Here is a 21,724-nt window from a genome sequence, read left to right on the forward strand (position 1 = left end):
ACTATAGAATATTCCATCAATAGTGAACTTGCCCCTCTTCCTTCTCCTGCTCCTCCTTCCTCCTCTGATAAATATGCCTCCATCCTGCTTTCCCATAATTGAATCTACTCTCTTGGTCCTCTTTAACCAAACTTTACCAGATAGGCACAGTAGAAGAATCAAGAGGGAAAACAGAACCAAATGGGAAAAGTGAAATGGAAAAAGCAAGAAGGGATCTCCAATAGCATCGAGAGTCCAATCCCTTAAACAGGAAAGTGAAGCACAGAAAGATATAGAGATTCTCCCAGGGTCACAGAGACATTTAGTGGCATCTTGCTTCCCTAATTACCACAATAGTTGATTTGCTCCCATAGATTCTGCCTTCAGACAGCCCTGGAGTCAAACCCTAGCCTTGCCATGTATTAGTAAAGGGACCATGGGCTAGCTACGTAACCTAAGCCTCCATTTCCATATGTGTTAAATGGGTGTGGTCATAGTATCTATTTCAGTGTTGGCGAATCAAACATGGTAATGCGCTACATAAAGAAACTCCAAAAAAATCCACACACAAAAAAACTAGTGTGATAAATAGGGTAGAAGATGAGGCTTATCAACTTTTGTTTTATTCTATTCAAAACTTAGATTCAAAATTAGATCATATATGTAAAGAATCTACAACACTGTAAGTATCCTAAAAATGCTAGATGTTATTCCCTAAGTTTGAATAGTTTTGATTTCAATGGTACAGCTGCACTGTCCAACAGAAATGTAATACCGGCCACTTATGTAATTTTTAACTTACTAGTAGTCACATGTAGAAAAAGGAAGAAAGTCAGGTGTCATTAATTTTAATAAGATATTGTATCCAATCTGGTATTTCTAAAACATTACCATTCAACATGAAATCAACATAAAAATATGGATGCAAAATTTTACATTCTTTTATCTGCATTGTCTTCAAAGTCTGGTGGGTATTTTCCATTCAGAGCGTATCTCAATTCAGACTAGCCACATTTCAAGAGCTCCATAGCCACAGGTGGCTACCAGCTACCATAATGGACAGTGCAGATTTGCAGCATTAAAAATAACATTAACTATGACTTTGCTTCCAAAAAATGGAAAGAATTTTACTGTGGTTCTTAATGTTGCCCACGTAATAGCTGCCGAGTGCCATTCCAAGAGCAGAGTTCTAGCGGATCACTGCAAACCCTGGTTGCAAAGCATGACGGGTAAGGCCTGCAAGGTCAGAGTGAAAGGGTAGCCATCCCTCCCTACAAACAAACACAGGGTGCACTCTGCCTCCTGACCACAGGAGGTCCCAGAGTGAAGGAGGAAGAAAGGTAACAGGTCCAAGCCTTCGCACAATGTATGTCCTAAACACACTTCTATTGAGCCCTTAGGGATTTCATTTATCCAATTTTATTTGAATATGGCCCATCTGGATATAGGATTTAATAATTCTTTGAAAGTGTACTCATTTTGAACCTCACACAAACTTGGGGCCCACATAACCCGACAGGAGCCATTGAACCTTTAACATTAAAAGAAAATGGTCCAAAACACACATATAATTCATCTTTAAATTAGCCTGATTTTATACACATGGATATAAACCCATGGATCGTTACTCTCTCCAGAGCGGCAGCAGCTGTCACCCAAGCCAGCCGCCTCCCTGGGCCCCCGTAAGCAGCTCTGCCTCTACTTCTAATTGGGAACAGAGATACTCCTTGGGTGACTTCCAGCACGATCCATCACACCAGAGACAGCTTCTGTGCAAACCGAAGCAAATCGGTTTCTAAATAAGAAAAAACCTCCTAGACAAACAAGGATTGAAGCATAGAAAGTCTTTTAAAAACAACCCAAAAAAGCACAAATAAAAGCAAAAAAAAAAACACACACACACACACACAGAAATTTCCAGCAAAGAGCAATGGCTTCTTCTCTTTAGGGCTACAGACAGGGCAGCCATCCTCTTGGGTGCAGATCAAAGCCACAAGCTTTTGACACAGGTGCCCCAAGCCTGCCACCCAATGCACTGAAAGCAAAGCTTCCACTGGGTTGTTGGAGCCACCGAGCTCATTAACAGGATGCAGGCGAGATGAGTCTGAAAGTGCAACATGGGAGCACAGTGAGTAATTAAATCCCAGGTCATTTAAAAATGCAAACGCCATGAATGTCATGAGCTCCCCAAGCCTCTGACTCCTTCTCCTTCATTATTTGGCTCAGGATGAAGGACTGGAAACCTGCAAGTCGTATATGGATTATAATAAAATATGCCATATAGAAAACAGATTAAGACAGTTCTTCTTTGGGGAAATATACAAGGAGAGGAGCTGTCTGTTAGCTGTCGAGTTTGCAAGAGATACCATCTTCCGGGAGGCAGTGTGTTCTGCCAACAGACAGACTGCCCCAAGGGAAATTGTGGTGAAACACCCCGACAAGGCGCATCCATCCGTCCATCCATCATGGGCTCCCTCTGATGCACGGGCCTGGAGATAGAGTTATGGTGCAAAAGGGAGGGAGAAATCCCACAGACAATGGCAAAGAATCCTCCTGCTAGATCATGAGTGCTCAATTTTTTTTTTTTTTAGCTGCCTCTAGTTTTTCTTCAAAAATATAAACGTGCAGTTTTCTCGTCTGGGTGCTTATTATATTGAGGAGTTAAGCTCATCATATTTCCTTGGATTTATACATCAACTTACACGAAGGAGAAAAGAGCTTAAGAATCATTATTTCATTTATCCCCATCAGACTGTCAGACTCGTGAGGAGGGAGAAGGGAGGGAGGTATTGTTATCTCTCACCTCACAGGGGAAGAGACTGGGGAGGGGGATCAGAGACCTGATTTCCTAAGATGGTGGCAGGCCCAGGGATCCATCTGCTCATTCCCTAGGGGTGCCACTTTCTTGGCTGCCTTTGACTCCCTGTTTTGTGACTCATAAAGCTCTAAATAGATGAGGTTCACATTGAGGACCCATCACCCAGGCTGCACCCTGCAGGCCCTGTTACCACTTGCTTTAGAATCTCAGGATATCCATATAACAGGAGGACTCATCCCTCCCCCATATGGCCTCTGCTGCACCTACCCTCTCACCCCTAAGTAGACACGCCAGGATGGGTTCCGGCATCCAGATATCAGGACCACAGATAAGCATTCCCCCACCCCGAGATACAGAAAAACACCCACACTGCCCAAGGAAGCTCACCACTGAGCTGCCAGCAGACCAGGTAAATGCAGCTACCAGGAGGGTGAGACGGGGAGGGTGGTGGGAGTGGACAGAGTGCGGGCAGCATTTCCAAAGGCAAGGTCGGGGAATCAGGAGAGACTGGTCAGATGGTACAGAGTGTCAGTCAGACAGGACGAATATGCTCTGGAGATCTGTTGTACAGCATGGTGACTCCAGTTATTAGTAATGAAAATTGCTAAGAGAGTCAATCTTAAATGTTCTCATGCACACACAAAAAATGACAAGAATGTGGAGTGATAGATACATTAACTAGCTTCATTTAGTCATTTCACAATGTATATATTTAAACATCGCACTGTATGCCATAAATATATATAACTTTTATTTGTCAATTATGCCTTAATAAAGCTCGGAGGGAATAAAAAAGTAAATAATAAAAATGCAGGATGGGAGCAGTGGTTCACGCCTATAATCCCAATATTTTGGGAGGCGAGGTGGGTGGATAACTTGAGGTCAGGAGTTTGAGACCAGCCTGGCCTACATGGTGAAATCCCATTTCTACCAAAAAAACACAAAAATTAGCCATGCGGGATCGTACGCACCTGTAGTCCCAGTGACTCGAGAGGCTGAGGTGGGAGAATCGCTTGAACCTGGAAGGGGGAGGTTGCAGTGAGCCAAGATCATGCCACTGCGCTCCAGCCTAGGTGACAGAGTGAGACTCTGTCTCAAAAAAAAAAAAAAAAAAATGCATAGTTCAAAGAAATACAGACAACCGGAAAGTGCAAAAAGCTGCTCTGGGGTGAACTCTCAGCTCCATTACCCTAAAGCACACACTTGGCCTTGATCTCCTTATCTGTAAACCTGGGAGAACAAAACCCACTTCCCACTGTTGTTATGGGGCCAAAGGAGATAATACATATGAAGTGTCTGGCACAGGTGAGATGCTCAATAAGTATGAGCTCCCTTCTTTCCACCTCCTACAGTTTCCCTCTCCTTGTGCTTTTCAGCAAAAAAACCCTCACCTTTCTGACACTCTAAGACCACCAGATGTGGTGAGTGAGGCATAGCTAACCCCACCATGGGCATGAGCCCAGGGAGGATGGAAACAAACGGAATCTGAGGCAGGTAAGAGGATGGAAGAGGCCAAGAATGAGACGCAGCTGGAAAGCAGATGCTGGTGCTGCTCCAAGTCCAGGGTGGCCATTGCTCCTGGAGCTTCGGGGGAAAAAATCATGGCAGAGCCACAGTGGAAGATACCCTGCTTTATCCCTTCATTTGGCAAGTAATTATCAAGCACCTACTATGTATCGACTCTGTTCTAGGTGCTGGGGCAATGACTCTGAAGAAAAGAGACAAAAATCCCGGCCCTCATAGAATTTATATTCTAGCAAGAGAGAAACAATACATGAAGCAAACAAGTGAAACCTTCAGTGTGACAGATGGTAATCAGTGCTTTGGAGGAAAAACAGAGCCAAGGAGGAGAAGTTGGAGTGTCAGGGTGATGGGAGGGGGGTTACACTTTTAAATGTGGCCAGGAAAGTGCAAGCCTGAAGGAAGAGAGGGAGGGGGCTACGCTGACATCCAGGCAAAGACGTTCCAGGCAAAGGGGCCTTCAGCACAAAAGCTCTGAAGCCGGCCCATCTGCCTGGAGCACGGTGAGCCAGGGGGATGGTAGGAGACCAGCTTGGAGAGCTACAGGGGCATTGAAGGCCATGTAGGCACCTGCAAGAATGTTGGCGTCCACCCCAAATGCAATGGCAAGCCGCTGGAGGTATTGAGCAAAGCATGATATAATGATGCCTACATGTTAACAGAATCACTCTGAGAATAAGTGAAGGGGGTCGGAGCAGATGTGGGGTGACCAGTGAGGAGTTACTGCAAAATGTATGGCGTCTCTTAATGAGTTTGGTGCTTGGGGAGGGAGCTATGCACGATATGGACAGAGCTCTGTCCTCATGGAACTAACATTGTGGTTCTCAGATGTGTCCTGGGGGCAGTAAGCACTGGGGAGCAGTCCCCTGAGCAGGGGGCTTCCCCACCAGTGAACCAGGATGGAGGCCAAGTGGAGAGGCTGGTGTCAATGCAAAGGGGGCAAAGGTGTGAAGCCACACCAGGGTGAGTCCACGGAGGAATGGCTCTTCAAGAAGAAAGTGGACCAGCCTAGGCCAAGGGCAGGGAAAAAGATCCAGCCACATGGGCCTGGCCTGGCATACCATGGTTTAACAGGTGTAGTAAAAGCAGAGAGGAGGCCTTCCCAGTTCATCTCTGTGCCCTGGGCCATGGGTGCCTCGGGGCTGAGTTCTGGGACATAGGAGTGAGGTCCTGCAAGCTGTGGTTCTGGTAAAGGTGGGTCCCACGGCCAAGTTCTAGGTCATCTATAGACTGGGGTCTTTTAAAAGGCTATAAGACAGAGCTGGGCATGGTGGTGCATGCCTGAATTCCCAGCTACTCAGGAGGCTGAGGCAGGAGGAGGATCACGTGAACACAGGAGTTCAAATATAGCCTAAGGAACACAGCAAGGCCCGTCTCTAAAAATAAATAAATAAATAAAATAAAATGAATAGACTCTAAGGCGGAATGAGTTGCCATTCTGGGCTAGATGGCACACACTTTTCCAGCGGGGCAGCGAGCTGTCTGCAGCAAATTCATTGTCGGTGCTGGGGACGGGAACTGTGTTGCAGAGACCCACCCAGCAGTGCAGTGTGGAGGTAGAATCACAGTGCCTCCTCACACTTGCCAAGTCCTCCACCCTCCATCCCACACGCCTCTCAGAATAACCCCGCAAAATCACCATGACCCACATCTCACAGATGAAGGACTGAGGCAGGAGTGGTTAGGAAATTGTCCAAAATCACACAGCCAGTGGCTGGAGGGATCTAGACTTGAACCTAGGCCTGTGATCCCTGTTTGGTGCCTCTCCTCCTGCAGAGCAAGGATATTTGGACAGGGAAGACCCCTACAACCCAAAACCAAACAGCCAAGATGGCAACACTTGGGCCCCCCAAGCCAGGCTGGGAACCACAAGGGAAGCCCAGCTCAGCCGCCCCAGGCCTCTCCTCTCTGGCGGAGCCTCCCTCATCTGTGAAGCAGAGATGATGAGAGCTAAGTCATGTTCTCCAAGGTTAAGATCAAACACCAGACATGTCTCTTTCCCTCATCCCTTTAGAAATCTTTACTGCCCATGTACTATGTGCCAAGCCTCATGCTGGGTGCTAGGGATACAGATGAAGAAACAGATGGGCCCTCGCCATCAAGTTGTCCACCTCCCAGTGGGCAGAGGTACAGGTGAGCAGGCGATGGCATAACTGGGTGATCCCTCAGACTCACAACTCATGCTCTACACGTGGCTCTGCCAGGTCCCACTGCAAAACATGACCGTGGACACTCAGCAGCAGCCGTGCCACTGTCCTGCCCACTGCCTGCTGCCGGCCCACCTCCTCGGCCAGCCCAAGCTCCCAGAGCCCTGCAGAACACCAGCAGAGCTGGGGAACACGAGCAGAGCTGAAGACACACAGACTTCGTCCCCCAGTCCCTGCTCCTTTCCAGAGACGGACAGGAAGGCAAAAGGAGCAGGTCACTTCCAGCACGTAATAGCCACAGCCTGAGTGGGGGCTGCACGCCCTGCCCACCTCGCTCCAGCTCCCCTTCTCATGAGGCCAACCAGAGCTGACGAAGCTGCCGGTGCAGGCCTCCAGATGGATGGCTGCAGGCTCTGACACTGCAGGAAAGAGATAAATGACTGGTCATTTCCCCCTGATGCACTTGAAGGCATCCATTCTCCCAGCTGTACCAAGCTCAGGCAACCCCCACCGCCCAGAGACAGATAAGCACTGACAGATGGGGGTGGGAGCCGGAGCGTCCTTCCCCCTCGGAAGGACACAGCCAGACTCCTCTGCAGGCCGGGAGAAGGTCGCGTTGTCCATTGGCTCACACCTGGCTCGAGGCTCCGCGGGTCCCTTCCTCCATCTCCCCCTTCTTGCCCACCCCCGCCTGGCTCATCCATCTGAAGAGCACACGGCAGAGGGGGAAGGCTGGGGGCAGAAGGAGCCGCTGACAGGCTCATCAATCTCAGGTTACATGCTTGGCACCTCGGCGTTCCTTAAGTTGTTCCCGGATTGGGAGGGTGTCGCAGGAGCCAGGGGCACTGTCTTGAGGAGAAGAGAAATCGCACCGAACATCAGAGAGCAAATGGTGGAGAAGCCTGGAGACTATTAAAATGTGGGCCATGTACAAAAGCAGTAGGGAACTAATTAAGATGCAGGATTTTCAAAAGCTGGGGAAGTTGGCCGCAGCCTGCTCCCATCTGTAGAGTTCTGGCAGTTCGGCGCAGCAGGGACAGCACCCTGGGCGGGTGAAGTAGGCCTCACCACCCCTGCTCGAGCTGGCGAGACTCAAGTCCCTCCGCCTGGACCACCCCTTTGGGAGATACCCCTCTGCAGGTCCCTACGACTTGCTTGTTGGCCAGCCTGTGGCCCTCTCTGCTTTGGGACACCTTAAGCCACTGTTGTCTTCGGGGCGCATGCCCTCTTGTCTGAGTTTCCCCCAACAACATGGGATGGGGGCGATCATCCTGGTCATTCATCCCCAGTCATTGAAGGACTGCCAAAAACAGAAAAAATACGAGAGAAAGAACACTATCCCTGGCTGCCCTCCCTCCCATCACCCTCAGAATTCGGCAAGGGTGGCAAAGAGCCACCCTGCTCCCCAAGAGTCCTGGAGCAGAAGGGATCGACAAGGCCTCAGGTGCATTCCAGGTACAGGAGGAGCGTCAACTGTAAAGCCCTTTTCATCTGCGGGTCCAGGATAAGTGAGTGTGTCGGGCCTTGAAGCAACATGGCAGCAGCTCCAGCAGGCTCCCCATAGGGCTCCATCCCTGGCATCACCAGGATCCCCTGGGAAATTAGCTTCCTAATTCTGTGCCACAGTTTCCCAACCTCTAAAATGAAGATAATATCTGTCCTAGACCATGGGGACCGAAGGTCTGGGGTTGAAAGATGCTAAATTGATCTAAGCAGACTATCTGGGCATTTACTTCAAGGGGACACAAGTAAAAGTTTGTTCCCAGCCTTTGTCTTTTCTTCATTCAAAAAAAAAAAAAAGGAAAAGAAAAAGAAAGAAAGAAAGTGAAGTTAAAGGCCTCTTTTTTAATCAGCTGGCTTTTGCCCAACATCTGCTGTGCTCCCAGGCCTTCTGGTGGATATTTACTCTCCACCTTTCTCTTCTGCCAGCTCCACTCCCCCTTCACAAGGACAGAGCCCGTTTCCTGGGGAGATGGTCCGGGGGAGGCCCCTTGCTGGCACCAGGCCCCTGCCCAAGCCTTTGTGTTGTAGAATTGTGATGTCTACATCATGAAACACCTTGCGTTCGCCTCTGTGGCCAAGTGCAAGCTGCAGAGAACACTGAACTCAATTGTCAGTCACTGGGGAGAAATAATGTTGTGTGTGTTGTCCTTCAGATGCCCAGGCAAGTAGAAGGTTGCAAGATGTTTATTCAAGACTGACTAGAGGGGTGACGTTTGGCGTGAGACACACATAGGTCCAGGGACACTGAGAACACTTTCAAATTCCAAAGAGTTCTTCCCAGATCTCAGGCCCTTCCTATCCCCATGCAGACAGATTTTTATTTTCAGCAAATAATAAAGAAACAGAAGAGGGATGGATGGTGCATTTACCACAGTGAAGGGGTGAGGACAGCAGGACTGGGAGTCACTCCAGGAGGGAATAATTTCACCCAGGAACAAATGACTCGATGTCACCCAAGACCCAGCTCCCCACTTTTTTTGAGCCAGGGCCTCCCTCTGTCACCCAGGCTGGAGGGCAGTGGTGCAATCATGGCTCACTGCAGCCTCAACCTCGCAGACTTCATTGATCCTCCTACCTCAGCCTCCCTAGTAGTGTCACCCTACAGGTGCCCACCACCACACCTGGCTAATTTTTGTATTTTTTGTAGAGACAGGGTCTTGCCATGTCACCCAGGCCCAGCTCCCCACTTTCCAGCCTGAAAGGTCCACTCATCCCACATGAGCAAAGTGCTTCGGGGGACTGAATCAGAAAAGGATGCTTCTGTGGCCCTGTCCTCAGATCTTCTCCAACAGCCCTCAAGATTCTTGAACGTGCACCCCCCACTCTTTGCCCTGACCTGGTTTCCTGACACAGCTCCGCAGACCTGAGGTCAGAGAAAACTCTGACCCTCGTTACCCCTGGACTTTGTTGCTGAAACCTGCCCATCACTGCTGGACTCAGGCAGGGACAGAAAGGAATACAGGAGGGACAAGCTGAGTGTTGGCATAAATTTTTTGTGACATCTCCTCACTGTCCATAGGAGAGTCTGACATGGAAAGAAACTCACGCCTTGAGACAATTCTGCTCCAGGCCAGTGGCCCCTCAGTCTCTTGAAGAGCAGGCAGACTATTCTCCCTCTTCCCGGAGGAGATGAGGACATGTCAGGGTGTGCTGATGGCAGAACCTAGGTGGGCTTCAACAGTACTAGGCAAAACTAGATTCCTGAGCATCCTCTGTCAAGGGGAGGTCACACCAGGAGGCTGGGAGGGAAGAAGAGGAAAAGACAGGCATCCTCAGGGGCTCGGTGTGGAGGGGCACCGTGGGTGGGTGGGTTGGTTGGTTGGGTTCTTTCCAACATAACTCAGCCTTCCAGTTTCCATAAATTTAAAGAGATGCAACCCAGGATGGACAAATTATCATTCTTCAGCAAGTTTTGCCCAGAGGATTATATACAATGTTGTACAATTTGCTTTTTGTTGTGCAATTTGTTTTTTTTTTTTGCCACTTAGCAATATATCTTTAACATCTCTCCATTTTTTTTTTACTCATTCTTTTAAAGGACAAAATAATATTCCATTCATAGAATATACAAGTACTATATATTTAACTAGTCCCCATCAATGGATCTTCTGGAAGTTTCCATTCTTTGTTGTTATTACAAACCATGCCACAATAAAAAATATATACCCAATATATATTATATGCATATATTCATTTATAGAATAAGTTCCTAGCAATAGAATGTCTAGGTCAAAGAGCATGTGTGTTTTAAATACTGGTAGGTACTATTCATTGTACCTCAAAAAGGTCATATCAATTCCATTGCAATGTGTAAAAAAGAGCCTCTCCCTCCATCTCCATCTCTGTTTCCTTCACCTGCTCCCGTCTCCTTGGGAAGGTCAGCCTCAGTCCACCCAGCTAATGATCCTCACCTCCTAGGAATTTGCAGCAAATTCTCCAGAGACTCTGGCCATTGACTCTATCCTGAGTCACGCGCGAAGTATCAGCCAAAAAACTGAGCTCTCCTTGAGCCCAAATCAAATGGAATAAAAATAAGAGATAGTTATTTTAAAATACTGTCCGAGTTAGCCCTGTTAACCCTCCTGAGGGAGGACATACCCCCAAAAAAGGGAGGAGTCCTCTCAAGTGGAAATTGCATTTTATGAATGATGAGGGCAGAGCCTCTGGAAGTTGGGCAGGTTGTGCCCTCAAAGGGACCCCCATCAGGTGCACAGAAGAGGGGCTGAGATCTAGCTCGTGCTCTACTAACCCACCAGAAAGGGCATCATACGTTTTGTAAACGTCCACCCCCCAGGGGGCACCACCCTCCACTTTTGCACAAACAAAACCATATGGGCTAGTCAAGGCCCTGGATGAAGTCACTCTTCTGAAATTTTGGCCTGTGCAAAAAATTCAAATGCAAACTTGCGTCACCTCTGGGAAGACAGTGGGTACATTTCTTTGGCTGCGCTGTTTCTCATTCTCTAGATGGGCCCTGGCTGCTTGGAGGTACCAGGCTGAGGCTCGTTACCACTGACTCCAGGGCACTCCGACGGCCTCTTCATTCACCACCCGCAGCTGCAGGCTGGCGTGGTGGTACATTCTGGGAGCCAGGCGCAGCCCCGGCTGTTCAGACTCAGAAGAGGATTGGGAAATGACAAGCATCTGCCCTAGGGTTTGTGGGGGTTGTTTCTGTGTTTTTAGTAGGCCTAGTAGTAGGTCTGTTTACCCAAAGAGGGGAACAAGATCCTCTGAGAAGGTGCTCTGCCATGTGACAGTCACGCATTCCAGCCCCGGCTGTTCATTGCTTCTCAGCATCTGGGGGCTGGTGTGGAGGAATAAGCCTGCCTTGGGGGAACCCAACTTTTCCCCCGAGGGCGGATAATTGCAAAGGCCGGCACCTGTCTCTGCAGATGGGGTCCTTCCCCGGGACCCTGCCCATCCCTGGGGTGGACTTTCACCACTGGAAACCTGGTCTAGCCACTTCTGCCTCATGCTTGGGCAGAGGCTGAAGAAGCCTCTCAAATGATCACAGATACAAGACGCCATGTGCAGGTAGGGACTTGGCTATGGCAAACCGCTAGCCCTATGTTCTTCCTTTCCCTTCCCCTTGCATGTTACGGCAGGCCCGACAACGGGGCATGGCCAAAGCCAGCTGTGAACTCAGCTGCTCCACGTTCACCCACAGGCCAGGCATAAACACTGGCAGGCCCATGTGCCCAAAGTAAATGTTTTTAGGCAGAAGGCACAAACACTCAAGAAATAGCTGCCTGCCTCAGTCCCACCAACATGGGCTCCTCAGATACATGAGCAGCACAGCAAATTCTTCTTGGCTCTGTCCACAGTCTGATTTCTCTCACCTCTAAAATGGGCTCACAACCCTCTTACCTCTTCCTTCCCTCTCTACCTTCCAGGGCTATGGTAGGGACCAAGGAGCTGACATGAAAGAAAATGCTGCATGAACTACAGCATGCTCTTCGGACTCTGGTTATGACGATGATGATTAACCAGAGTGTCCCATCCCCTGGGTGGCAGCAATTGGTTGTGGGGGGGTAATAACCCCAGCCAGCTAATCTGTCCTTCCTAGGTCTTCTCTGCCACAGCTGTTGAGGGTGACTGCCTTTCTGCTGGGTGTGGTATGTGCTGAGACTGGAGCTGCTGGCAGCCCCCTCACTTACTCTATGAGGAGAAGAGAGTGTTAAAGGTACGGAGAGACTGGCTGGGTGTGGTGGCTGATCCCTATAATCCCAGCATTTTGGGAGGCCCAAGGCAGGAGGATTGCTTGAGGCCAGGAGTTTGCAACCAGGCTGGGCAACATAGTGAGACCCCCATCTCTACAAAAAAAAAAAAAATAGCTAGGTGATATGGTTTGGCTCTGTGTCCCCACCCAAATCTCATCTTGTAGCTCCCATAATTCCCACATGGGAGGGACCCAGTGGGAGATGATCAAATCATGGAGGAGGGTCTTTCCCATGCTGTTCTTATGATAGTGAATGGGTCTCACGAGATCTGATGGTTTTAAAAACAAGAATTTCTCTGCACAAGCTCTCTCTTTGACTGCTGCCATCCATGTAAGATGTGGCTTGCTCCTCTTTGTCTCCCCAGCCATGTGGAACTGTAAGTCCAATAAACCAGTTTCTTTTGTAAATTGCCCAGTCTCAAGTATGTGTTTATCAGCAGTGTGAAAACAGACTAATGCAGTAAATTGGTACCAGTAGAGTGGGGCATTGCTGAAAAGATACCTGAAAATATGGAAGCAACTTTGCAACTGGGTAACAGGCAGAGGTTGGAAAAGTTTGGACGGCTCAGAAGAAGACAGCGAAATGTGGGAAAGTTTGGAACTTCCTAGAGACTTGTTGAATGACTTTGCCCCAAATGCTGATAGTGATATGGACAATAAAGTCCAGGTTAGGGTGGTCTCAGATGGAGATGAAAAATTTGTTGGGAACTAGAGCAAAGGTGACTCTTGTTACATTTTACCAAAGAGACTGGGGGCATTTTGCCCCTGCCCTAGAGATTTGTGGAATGTTGAACTTGAGAGAGATGATTTAGGGTATCTGGTGGAAAAAATTTCTAAGCAGCAAAGCATTCAAGAGGTGACTTGGGTGCTGTTAAAGGCATTCAGTTTTATAAGGGAAGCAGAGCATAAAAGTTTGGAAAATTTGCAGCCTGACAATGAAATAGAAAAAAAAATCCATTTTCTGAGGAGAAATTCAAGCTGGCTACAGAAATTTGCATAAGTAATAAGGAGCCCAATATTAATCCCCAAGACAAAGGGGAAAATGTCTCCAGGGCATGTCAAGGGTCTTCACGGCAGCCCCTCCCATCACAGGCCTGGAGGTTTAGGAGAAAGAAATGGTTGTGTGAGCCAGGCTCAGGGTCCTTCTGTTATGTGCAGCCTAGGGACTTGGTGTCCTGTGTCCCAGCTGCTCCAGCTGTGGCTGAAAGGGGCCAACATAGAGCTCGGGCTGTGGCTTCAGAGGGTGCAAGCCTCAAGCCTTGACAAATTCCATGTGGTGTTGAGCCTGTGAGTACACAGAAGTCAAGAACTGAAGTTTGGAAACCTCTGCCTAGATTTCAGAAGATGTATGGAAATGCCTGGATACCCAGGCAGAAGTTTTCTGTAGGGGTGAGGTCCTCATGGAGAACCTCTGCTAGGCAGTGTGAAAGGGAAATGTCGGGTGGGAGCCCCCACACAGAGTCCCAACTGGGGCACCACCTAGCGGAGCTGTGAAAAGAGGGCCACCATCTTCCAGATCCCAGAATGGTAGATCCACTAATGGCTTGCACCTTGCACCTGGAAAAGCCGCAGACACTCAATGCCAGCCCATGAAAGCAGCCAGGAGAAAGGCTATATCCTGCAAAGCCACAGGGGTGGAGTTGCCCAAGATCATGGGAACTCACCACTTGCATCAGCATGACCTGGATATGAGACATGGAGTCAAAGGAGATCATTTTGGAGTTTTAAGATTTGACTGCCATGCTGGATTCTGAACTTGCATGGGGCCTGTAGCACCTTTGTTTTGGCCAATTTCTCCCACTTGGAATGGCTGTATTTACCCAGTGCCTGTACCCCCATTGTATCTAGGAAGTAACTAACTTGCTTCTGATTTTACAGGTTCATAGGCAAAAGGACTTGCCTTGTCTTGGATGAGACTTTGGACTGTGGACTTCTGAGTTAATGCTGAAATGAGTTGAGACTTTGGAAGACGGTTAGGAAGGCATGATTGGTTTTGAAATGTGAAGATATGAGATTTGGGAGGGGGCAGGGGCAGAATGATATGGCTTGGCTCTGTGTCCCCAGGCAAATCTCATCTTGTAGCTCCCCTAATTCCCACGTTGTGGGAAGGACCCGGTGGGAGATGACTGAATCATGGGGGTGGGTCTTTCCCATGCTGTTCTCATTCTAGTGAATGGGTCTCACAAGATCTGATGGTTTTAAAAACAAGAGTTTCTCTACACAAGCTATTTGCCTGCTGCCATCTGGGGAAGTTGAGGCTGCAGTGAGCTGTGATCGTGCCACTGCAGCCAGGGTGACAGAGTGAGACCCTGTTTTAAAAAAAAAAGAAAAGAAAAGAAAAAGAAAAAAGAAAGAAAGAGAGAGAGAGGTAAAGAGAGACATGTAGCCCTCACTATGCTCACTATGCTTGAGCACCTGGATGTAGCTATGCCTGAAGCCAGATAAACCCTGGGATTTACTGGTACATGAGCCAACTTCCCTTTTTCTGCTTAAGATAGTTTGACTTGAGCTTCCAATGTTTATGACTAAAGGAATTCCAACTATCCCTTGGTTATTTTAATAATTTATATATTAGTTTTGTGATCATAAAATAAAGTTTTTAAGAGAAGAAGGCTGGCTAAAGTTTCTTTAAGTTAGTATACCTATCAATAGTATGAGGAAGCAGAAAAAGCATTGAACAGGGAAATCAGGCAACCTAGATTCTCTGCTGGACCCACAAAAATTGCTGTATGACTTTGAACAAGTTTCTTAAACTGTCTAGACTCCAATAAAATAAAGAATCAGAGTTAGTGATATCTAAGGTATTGTATAGTGCTAAATGTCTTTGCTTCTATAAAAGAAGACCTAATTAGTCTGATATAAATTGTTCTTAACCAAGACTTTTTATAGAAATGTTAAGAATAAAGACTAATAATTTAAAACGTGTCAAGCACTTATAATAAAACCCTTTAAATTGACAACTTACATATGAGACGTCCTCATATATACATGCAAAATATTCATTGCATCACTGGTTAAATTGGAAAATTTAGAAACAAAAATTGAGAACAGCCCGGTTAGACAAATTCATACAATGGAATATTATGTAATTACAAAAACGAAATGAAGAAACCTTATATTTTGCTGTGGACAATATCTAAGGCACATTTTTAATTGAAAAGTGCAAAATCCAAAGTGGTTGTGCTGTGTAAAAAGAGGAGGGAAAGTCAGATAGATTTGATTCCTGGTGCATGCATGGATTATCTCTTGAAAGAATCTCAAAAAAAAAAAAAAAAAAAAAAAACCTGCTACCACTGATTACCTTTGGAGAGACTGGGTCTTATTTTTCATGATACAGTATATCCTTTTATCTTTTGAATGTCAAAATATGTAACTGCCAGGCACAGTAGCTCCTGCCTGTAATCTTAGCACTCTGGGAGACTGAGGCAGGAGGATTATCTGAAGCCAGGAGTTTAAGACTAGCCTGGGTAGCATAGTGAGACCCTGTCTCTACAGAAAAGACAAAATTAGCCAGACATGGTGGCATGCACTTGTAGTCCCCACACACTGAGGAGGCCAAGGTGGAAGGAGTGCTTGAGCTCAGGAGTTGGAGGCCATAGTGAGCTCATTGCAACTACTGCACACCAGACTGGGCAACAGAGCGTGACCCTACCCTCTAAACAAAAGTTAAAAAATAAAATTTAAAAAAACTGTACATGTAACTGTATTACCTACTCAAAGTCAAATAAATTTTGGAAGTTTTTAATTTAAAAATTACATAAGGCTTTTTTGGTATTTATGGTCATGCCAGGGTGACACGTAGCGTAGCTACCTGTAAGTCTTCGAGACCAGCATTTCTCACACTTCATCGTGCATTCTGAGGATGCACTCCAGGGGATCGTGATAAAATGCAGGTTCTGATGCAGCAGGTCTGGAGCAAGGACCAAGCTTCTGCACGTCTGACAAGCTCCAGGTGATGCTGCCGCTGCAGGCCAGGACCGCACTTTGAATGTAGGTCTAGAACCACACTGATCAATACGGTCACCACTAGCCACCTGTGGCTACTGAGTGTTTGAAATGTGGCTAGTCCAAAAAGAGATGTGGGGATGTGTAAAATACACAATGGAATTGAAAAAGAGTATCAAAAAATATCATAAATGATTTTATATCGATGACATGCTGAAATGATTTTTTGATATGTTGGGTTAAATGGAATATATTATTGAAATTCATTTCCCCTGTTTCTTTTTCCTTTTTTTAATGTAACTACTAGACAAAGTAAAACAACACACATGGCTTGCATTATATTTCTATTGCATCGTGCTGTCTAGGAGACCCTGATCTCCTACAACCTGCAACAAGGCAGGGGTTGGGACAACCTTGGTCATCACCCTGGAGTATTTGCAAGGGTCTGTAAATTGGTATAAGGACACTGGAGACTTGGAAGAGAGCACATTGAAGAATCTGGCACCCACTCACCCCTAACAAATAAAACTTCTATTTAAGTGAAATATGGATTGAAGCGAACAATCAAAGCAGTCGTAACCCTGGAACTGTAGGTAGAGCTTTTGCAGAGCAGAGTCAGCCTAAGGGACCAGTGTTGAAAGGAAGGAGTGAGGTACCTTTGCCAGGCAGCCAGGCTTGACAGTCTGCAATGCTGTGGTGACAGTGGGAGGAAGTATGTCAACTCTACTTGCACCACTGAACAGCACTGTCCCTACCACCCTGAGTCACATCCCAGCCTGGCACCCTCAAAAACAAAGATGCGTTTAAAGCTAAGGGCCTGGGGTAATCACTTGGCTTGCTGCAACACAGACACAGGTCTGAAGACAGCCAAATAGTCAGAAGTGTAATATTAGATCAGCATAGGCCAGGCATGGTGGCTCATGCCTACAATCCCAGCACTTTGGGAAGCCAAGGCAGGCAGATCACTTGAGGCCAAGAGTTCGAGACCGGCCTGGCCAACATGGTGAAACACTGTCTCTACTAAAAACACAAAAATTAGCTGGGAGTGGTGGTGCACATTTGTAATCCCAGCTACTCAGGAAGCTGAGGCAGGAGAATCACTTGAACTTGGGAGGCAGAGTCTGCAGTGAGCTGAGATTACACAACTGCACTCCAGCCTGGGCAACAAAGCTAGACTCTGTCTCAAAAACATATATATATTAGATTAGTATAGACATAACACCACCAATTCCTTCTGTGTGGCCACAGAGCAATCTGCATCACACACGTAAATTGTAATCCCAAACTCTTCCATCCTCATCCAAGGTAAGTGCAATTTTTAGTGAATTGGCCCCTTTTTGTGTAAGATGCTCCAAAGCTTATACAGGGTAAGGGGTAGAGGGTCCAGGTGTATTATCTTCTTCTTAGAAACATACAAACTGGGCCAAGATTTCTTTACTTGAGGCCACAAGAAAGGTATCACATGACCCGAAAGAGCTGCACATCCTTCAGTTCTGTTGGGAAATTCATCCTGCACCTGGGCTGGGGTGCATCCTTTCTTTCCCCCCCTGGGGTGGCAAAGGGAAGGCATGAGACACCCAGAGGGGAGAAAAGCTCAGGTGGACACGTGGTCATGTTTCTACTCAGCAGGCACAGAGGTGCACCCTTAAGCATGATGTGGGCATGTTCCCTCTCCCAGAAAACTTAGCTCTATGGACAAAGGAGCAAACCAACCTTGTCCTGGGCCCAGCCCAGTCCTCCCACCTTTCCCATCACAGACCCAGCCAAGCTCCAGAGGGCACTGACCAGGTTTTATCTCCAGCAGCCGCAGTTTTGGATCTTCAGGTGGGTGCAATCGTCTCTTCTTGCGCCAGCAGCGGGCAGGGTATGTATACAGCTGGCCCGGGGCAAGGCCTGTGGACAGAGACAATATAAAGATTAAAGGCTCCAGGCTGGAAGGGGCCTTGGAAACTACCCTGACTAACCCTGCCATTCGCAAGGAGAGGAAGCTGAAGCCCGGAGAGAAGTGACTTGTCAACGTCACAAAGCTGATTGCTAGTGGTGGCAAGGCTGAATCTAGGTCATCTGACCCCAAGACCCTGGCTCTGTCAGCTCCACCATGCTGTTCAGCAAGCCCATGCCAACGAGAGCCATTGCCTTCACCAAAACCAATTCTGCTCTCCTGCCTGGAGAGATCACCAACTGGACCTTCAGACAAGAAGGACCTTTGCAGTGTCTCCAAAGCAGTGGATCTCTATCCACTGCCCCTCTATCCTGATCCAGGTTAAGCAGGTTCCCTTCAAAATGGAGCAGCAGTCAGTTGGCCTACTGTATGGACAGCCTGGGTTGAGAAGCATCGCAAAGAGACAGAACCAAAAACACTAGATCTACTCAAAGGCATCTCCCACCCACTCCCAGCTGCTGGCAGCTCACTGTAGGCAAATGGAGGCTTGTGTAGCCCCCATGAGAACATAAACCCACTCTGGTGACCAGGCCACATGACCTGCAGAGCCCACATACCTCTATATCCCCGCCTACATGCCTGGGCCTTACAAAAAAAAAAAAAAATAGGCAGGAGGCCAGGGGCTGGGCTTACGTGCCACCCTGTGTGTGTGGCCTTTGACACCAACAGCATCGCTGTCATGCCAAGCACCATGAGGAGCCTTCCTGCTCACCCGACAACAATTGTGTGTGGCTCTGGTGGCAGCCACGGGCCTTAGAGGAACAGGGACTTCTCCATGCCAGGTCACAGACTATTCCCAGGGAAATGGGGCGGGGAAGAGGCTGAGGGGTGAGGAGGCAGGTATTTGAGACTGGCTAGGTAATTTTCAGACTGGCTAGGTGATTTGCAGTCCTGAAGAGAGTGTCTGATACCCCCCATAATAAACCAGCAAGCCAACCAATCCCTAATAGGAAGAAAAGCCTAATGAGGACAGGGACTTTTTTGTCTTGTTCTTGTCAGAAGCCCCAGAATCAGAACTGTGCCTGACACAGAGCAGAACCAAACTAAATACTCATTGAATTAACGAATGAATATATTGCAGCTTCCTTTAAAATCACAACTCTGTCTTCTGCAGGTAAATGTGGCACATGGCAGCTGTTGGACGCAGGCGGCCTACCACAAAAGTGTCACTGTGCACACCTAGGACCATGGATTCAGAAAACATCAGCACCTGATTCCCATCTGCCGTCTTCCATTTTAGGGCCCTTAAAAGTTAAGAAGGGAAACTGGCTTCATTTTTCACCTTTGCAGAGAAAATCTATGTAACTTTCATTGCTATATACTCATTCATTCATTTTCATTTTTACCAGTCAACTCTACCCATTTATTGGGATGGGGCCAAAACAAAGTCAATTATCCCAGCATTAAAGGAACCAAAATACTCAGGTCTCTTTATGTTTAATCACACAGCTGCTCCACAGGTCACAAGATTGTGAGCAAGTTGGAGGTTCTGACCACCCCGCCCCTTTGGTTCTTAGAAACTAGAACTGACCTGGACTCAGAAATGTCAGAATTGAATGACCATTGGCCCTGCTGTTCCTGGCTCCAGGGGACTCATCCACCCAGATCCAAAGCATCCAAGAGGGACTCCAGAAGTGGAGGCCCAGGCCTGAGGCCAGAGCCCCCTGCACCCCCTCTCCCACCATGGCCATCTCTGGGCCTTAGGTTTCCTTCGTTCCCCAGTGGCTGCTTTACGGTGCTTCCAACCTAATCAAACACAGGTAAGTAAGAGTGAGCTGGCCCCCACCAGCACCCTCCAAAGGTCTACATGGCAAGAGTGCAAAAGTGTCCACACTTGTCCAGGTCCTACACCCTCCCTGAGACAGCAGTCACTGTGCTTGGTGGTCAGCGGTACCAGAGAAGCCCCAGGCCACTCTGCTTGGAGCTTTAGACCCATTCTTCTGGGAGAATTCATTTTAGCAACTAGTTTGAACCTCCAGAAGAAGGGGCTGTTTTTGTTCCATTCTTTCTCTGCTGGATTGGAGACGCTCTGCAGTGCAAAGGAAGAGCACGTGAGTCCTGGGAAGCATCCTAACACCTTTCTGAGCCTATTGCCTCACCTGTAAGATAAGGGCATTAATAACATGAATACCTACCTCCTGGGGCTGTTATGGGGATTTGCTTATATTCAAGAGAAAGCTCTCTATATCCACAAAGATGACAAATGTCAGTTGTTAATTGTCATGAGTTAGCTGACCTAGTCTTGGACTCCACACTCATGCAACATGACAGACCCCCTGCCCCATCCACCATGCTGCCACTTGGTTCTTTAGCCATGAAGGTGGAAACAGGCTTCTTTTTGATGTCTGCTTTGAATCCACCTCATCACAACAAGCAAATGGTCGCAAGAGCTCTCTTGGGGCTCCCTGGCCCCTTCCTTGCCCTCCTCAACAGGCTGACAGGCACCAGGGTTCCTTTACAGGAAAAACACGTTCAGCCCTGGAGTTCCACTTACAGAGGGAAGAGCAGGGCCCCATGAGACTTATGTTGTTATCTCATTAGAACAGGAGGCAGATAACTCAAAGCATGTGTGTGTGTGCATATGTGTGCGTGCATGTGCATGTGTGGTAGATGGAGGTGGGGAAGGAGGATGGAGTCACAGCTGCTGTCAGGGAAATTAACCTTGGGGAGTGAGCCTAGGGCTGGGGAGGGGACATGAAGGAGGGGAAACAAGTGGCCAAAGACAAGAGGGGAAACCAGTCCTCCCTGGTAACCAAGGCCACTGCCACCCCTCACTTCACATACCCCACTGAGCAAACTACTTTTCTGTTACTTTGAGCTGCAACTCGAGCTACAACATTCCTGCCCATGTGTAAGCACAAATGTGATGCACACAGACACACACACACAATCAAAAACTCACACACTTGCTGGGAGAACTGGCTCCATGGAAATACCTGGCATTGAAAGGCTTGATGCCTTTATGGTTAGCAGACTACAGACAAATACAGCTGGTTATGCACATTGCACAAGTTCAGCAGGTGGATCCTGAGGGTTCTGGGCATCTCTCACAGACAAAGCATGAGCTATTCAGAATTTAGAAGATGAAATGGGAGAGAAAAGAGAGGGAAGAGTGGCCAGGTACAGTGGCTGACGTCTGTAATCCCAGTACTTTGGGAAGCCAAGGCCGGCAGATCACTGAAGCCCAGGAGTTCAAGACCAGCCTGGCCAACATGGTGAAACCTCATCTCTACCAAAAATACAAAAATTAGCCAGTATGGTGGTGCATGCCTGTAATCTCAGCTATTCGGGAGGCTGAGGCAGGAGAATTGCTTGAACCCAGGAGGTGGAGGTTATAGGAGCTGAGGTCATGCCACTGCACTCCAGCCTATATGACAGAGCAAGATTCTGTGAAAGAAAGAAAGAAAGAAAGACAGAAAGAAAGAAAGAAAGAAAGAAAGAAAGAAAGAAAGAAAGAAAGAAAAGAAAGAAGGAAAGAAAGAAAGAAAGAAAAGAAAGAAAGAAAGAAAGAAAGAGAAAGAAAGAAAAGAAGAGAAGAGAAGAGAAAGGGAGAGGGAAAGAGGGGGAGAGAGGGAAAGAGGGGGAGAGGTGGAGAGAGGGGGAGAGGAGAGAAGAGGGGAAGAAGGGGAGAGAGGGAGAGAGGGACAGAG

At 47.7% G+C, this 21,724-nt stretch overlaps 1 protein-coding gene across 7 annotated transcripts in view; it reads right to left on the reverse strand.

Moving 5' to 3' along the window:
• The window catches only part of DPF3 (double PHD fingers 3), a 286,317-nt gene that overhangs the window by 126,436 nt on the left and 138,157 nt on the right, over nt 1-21,724 (reverse strand). For all 7 annotated transcript variants that reach the window (XR_010109819.1, XR_008620912.2, XR_008620913.2 and 4 more), the window contains one exon: nt 17,918-18,025. Coding sequence is in view for 2 of the 7 variants with exons in the window: in XM_003824125.6 (XP_003824173.1) it covers nt 17,918-18,025 (108 nt within the window). In the remaining 5 variants the exon portion in view is untranslated. The remainder of the gene's footprint in view (nt 1-17,917; nt 18,026-21,724) is intronic.

This window comes from Pan paniscus, chromosome 15, assembly GCF_029289425.2.
Source record: "Pan paniscus chromosome 15, NHGRI_mPanPan1-v2.0_pri, whole genome shotgun sequence".
In the NCBI taxonomy this organism is placed as follows: Eukaryota; Metazoa; Chordata; class Mammalia; order Primates; family Hominidae; genus Pan; species Pan paniscus.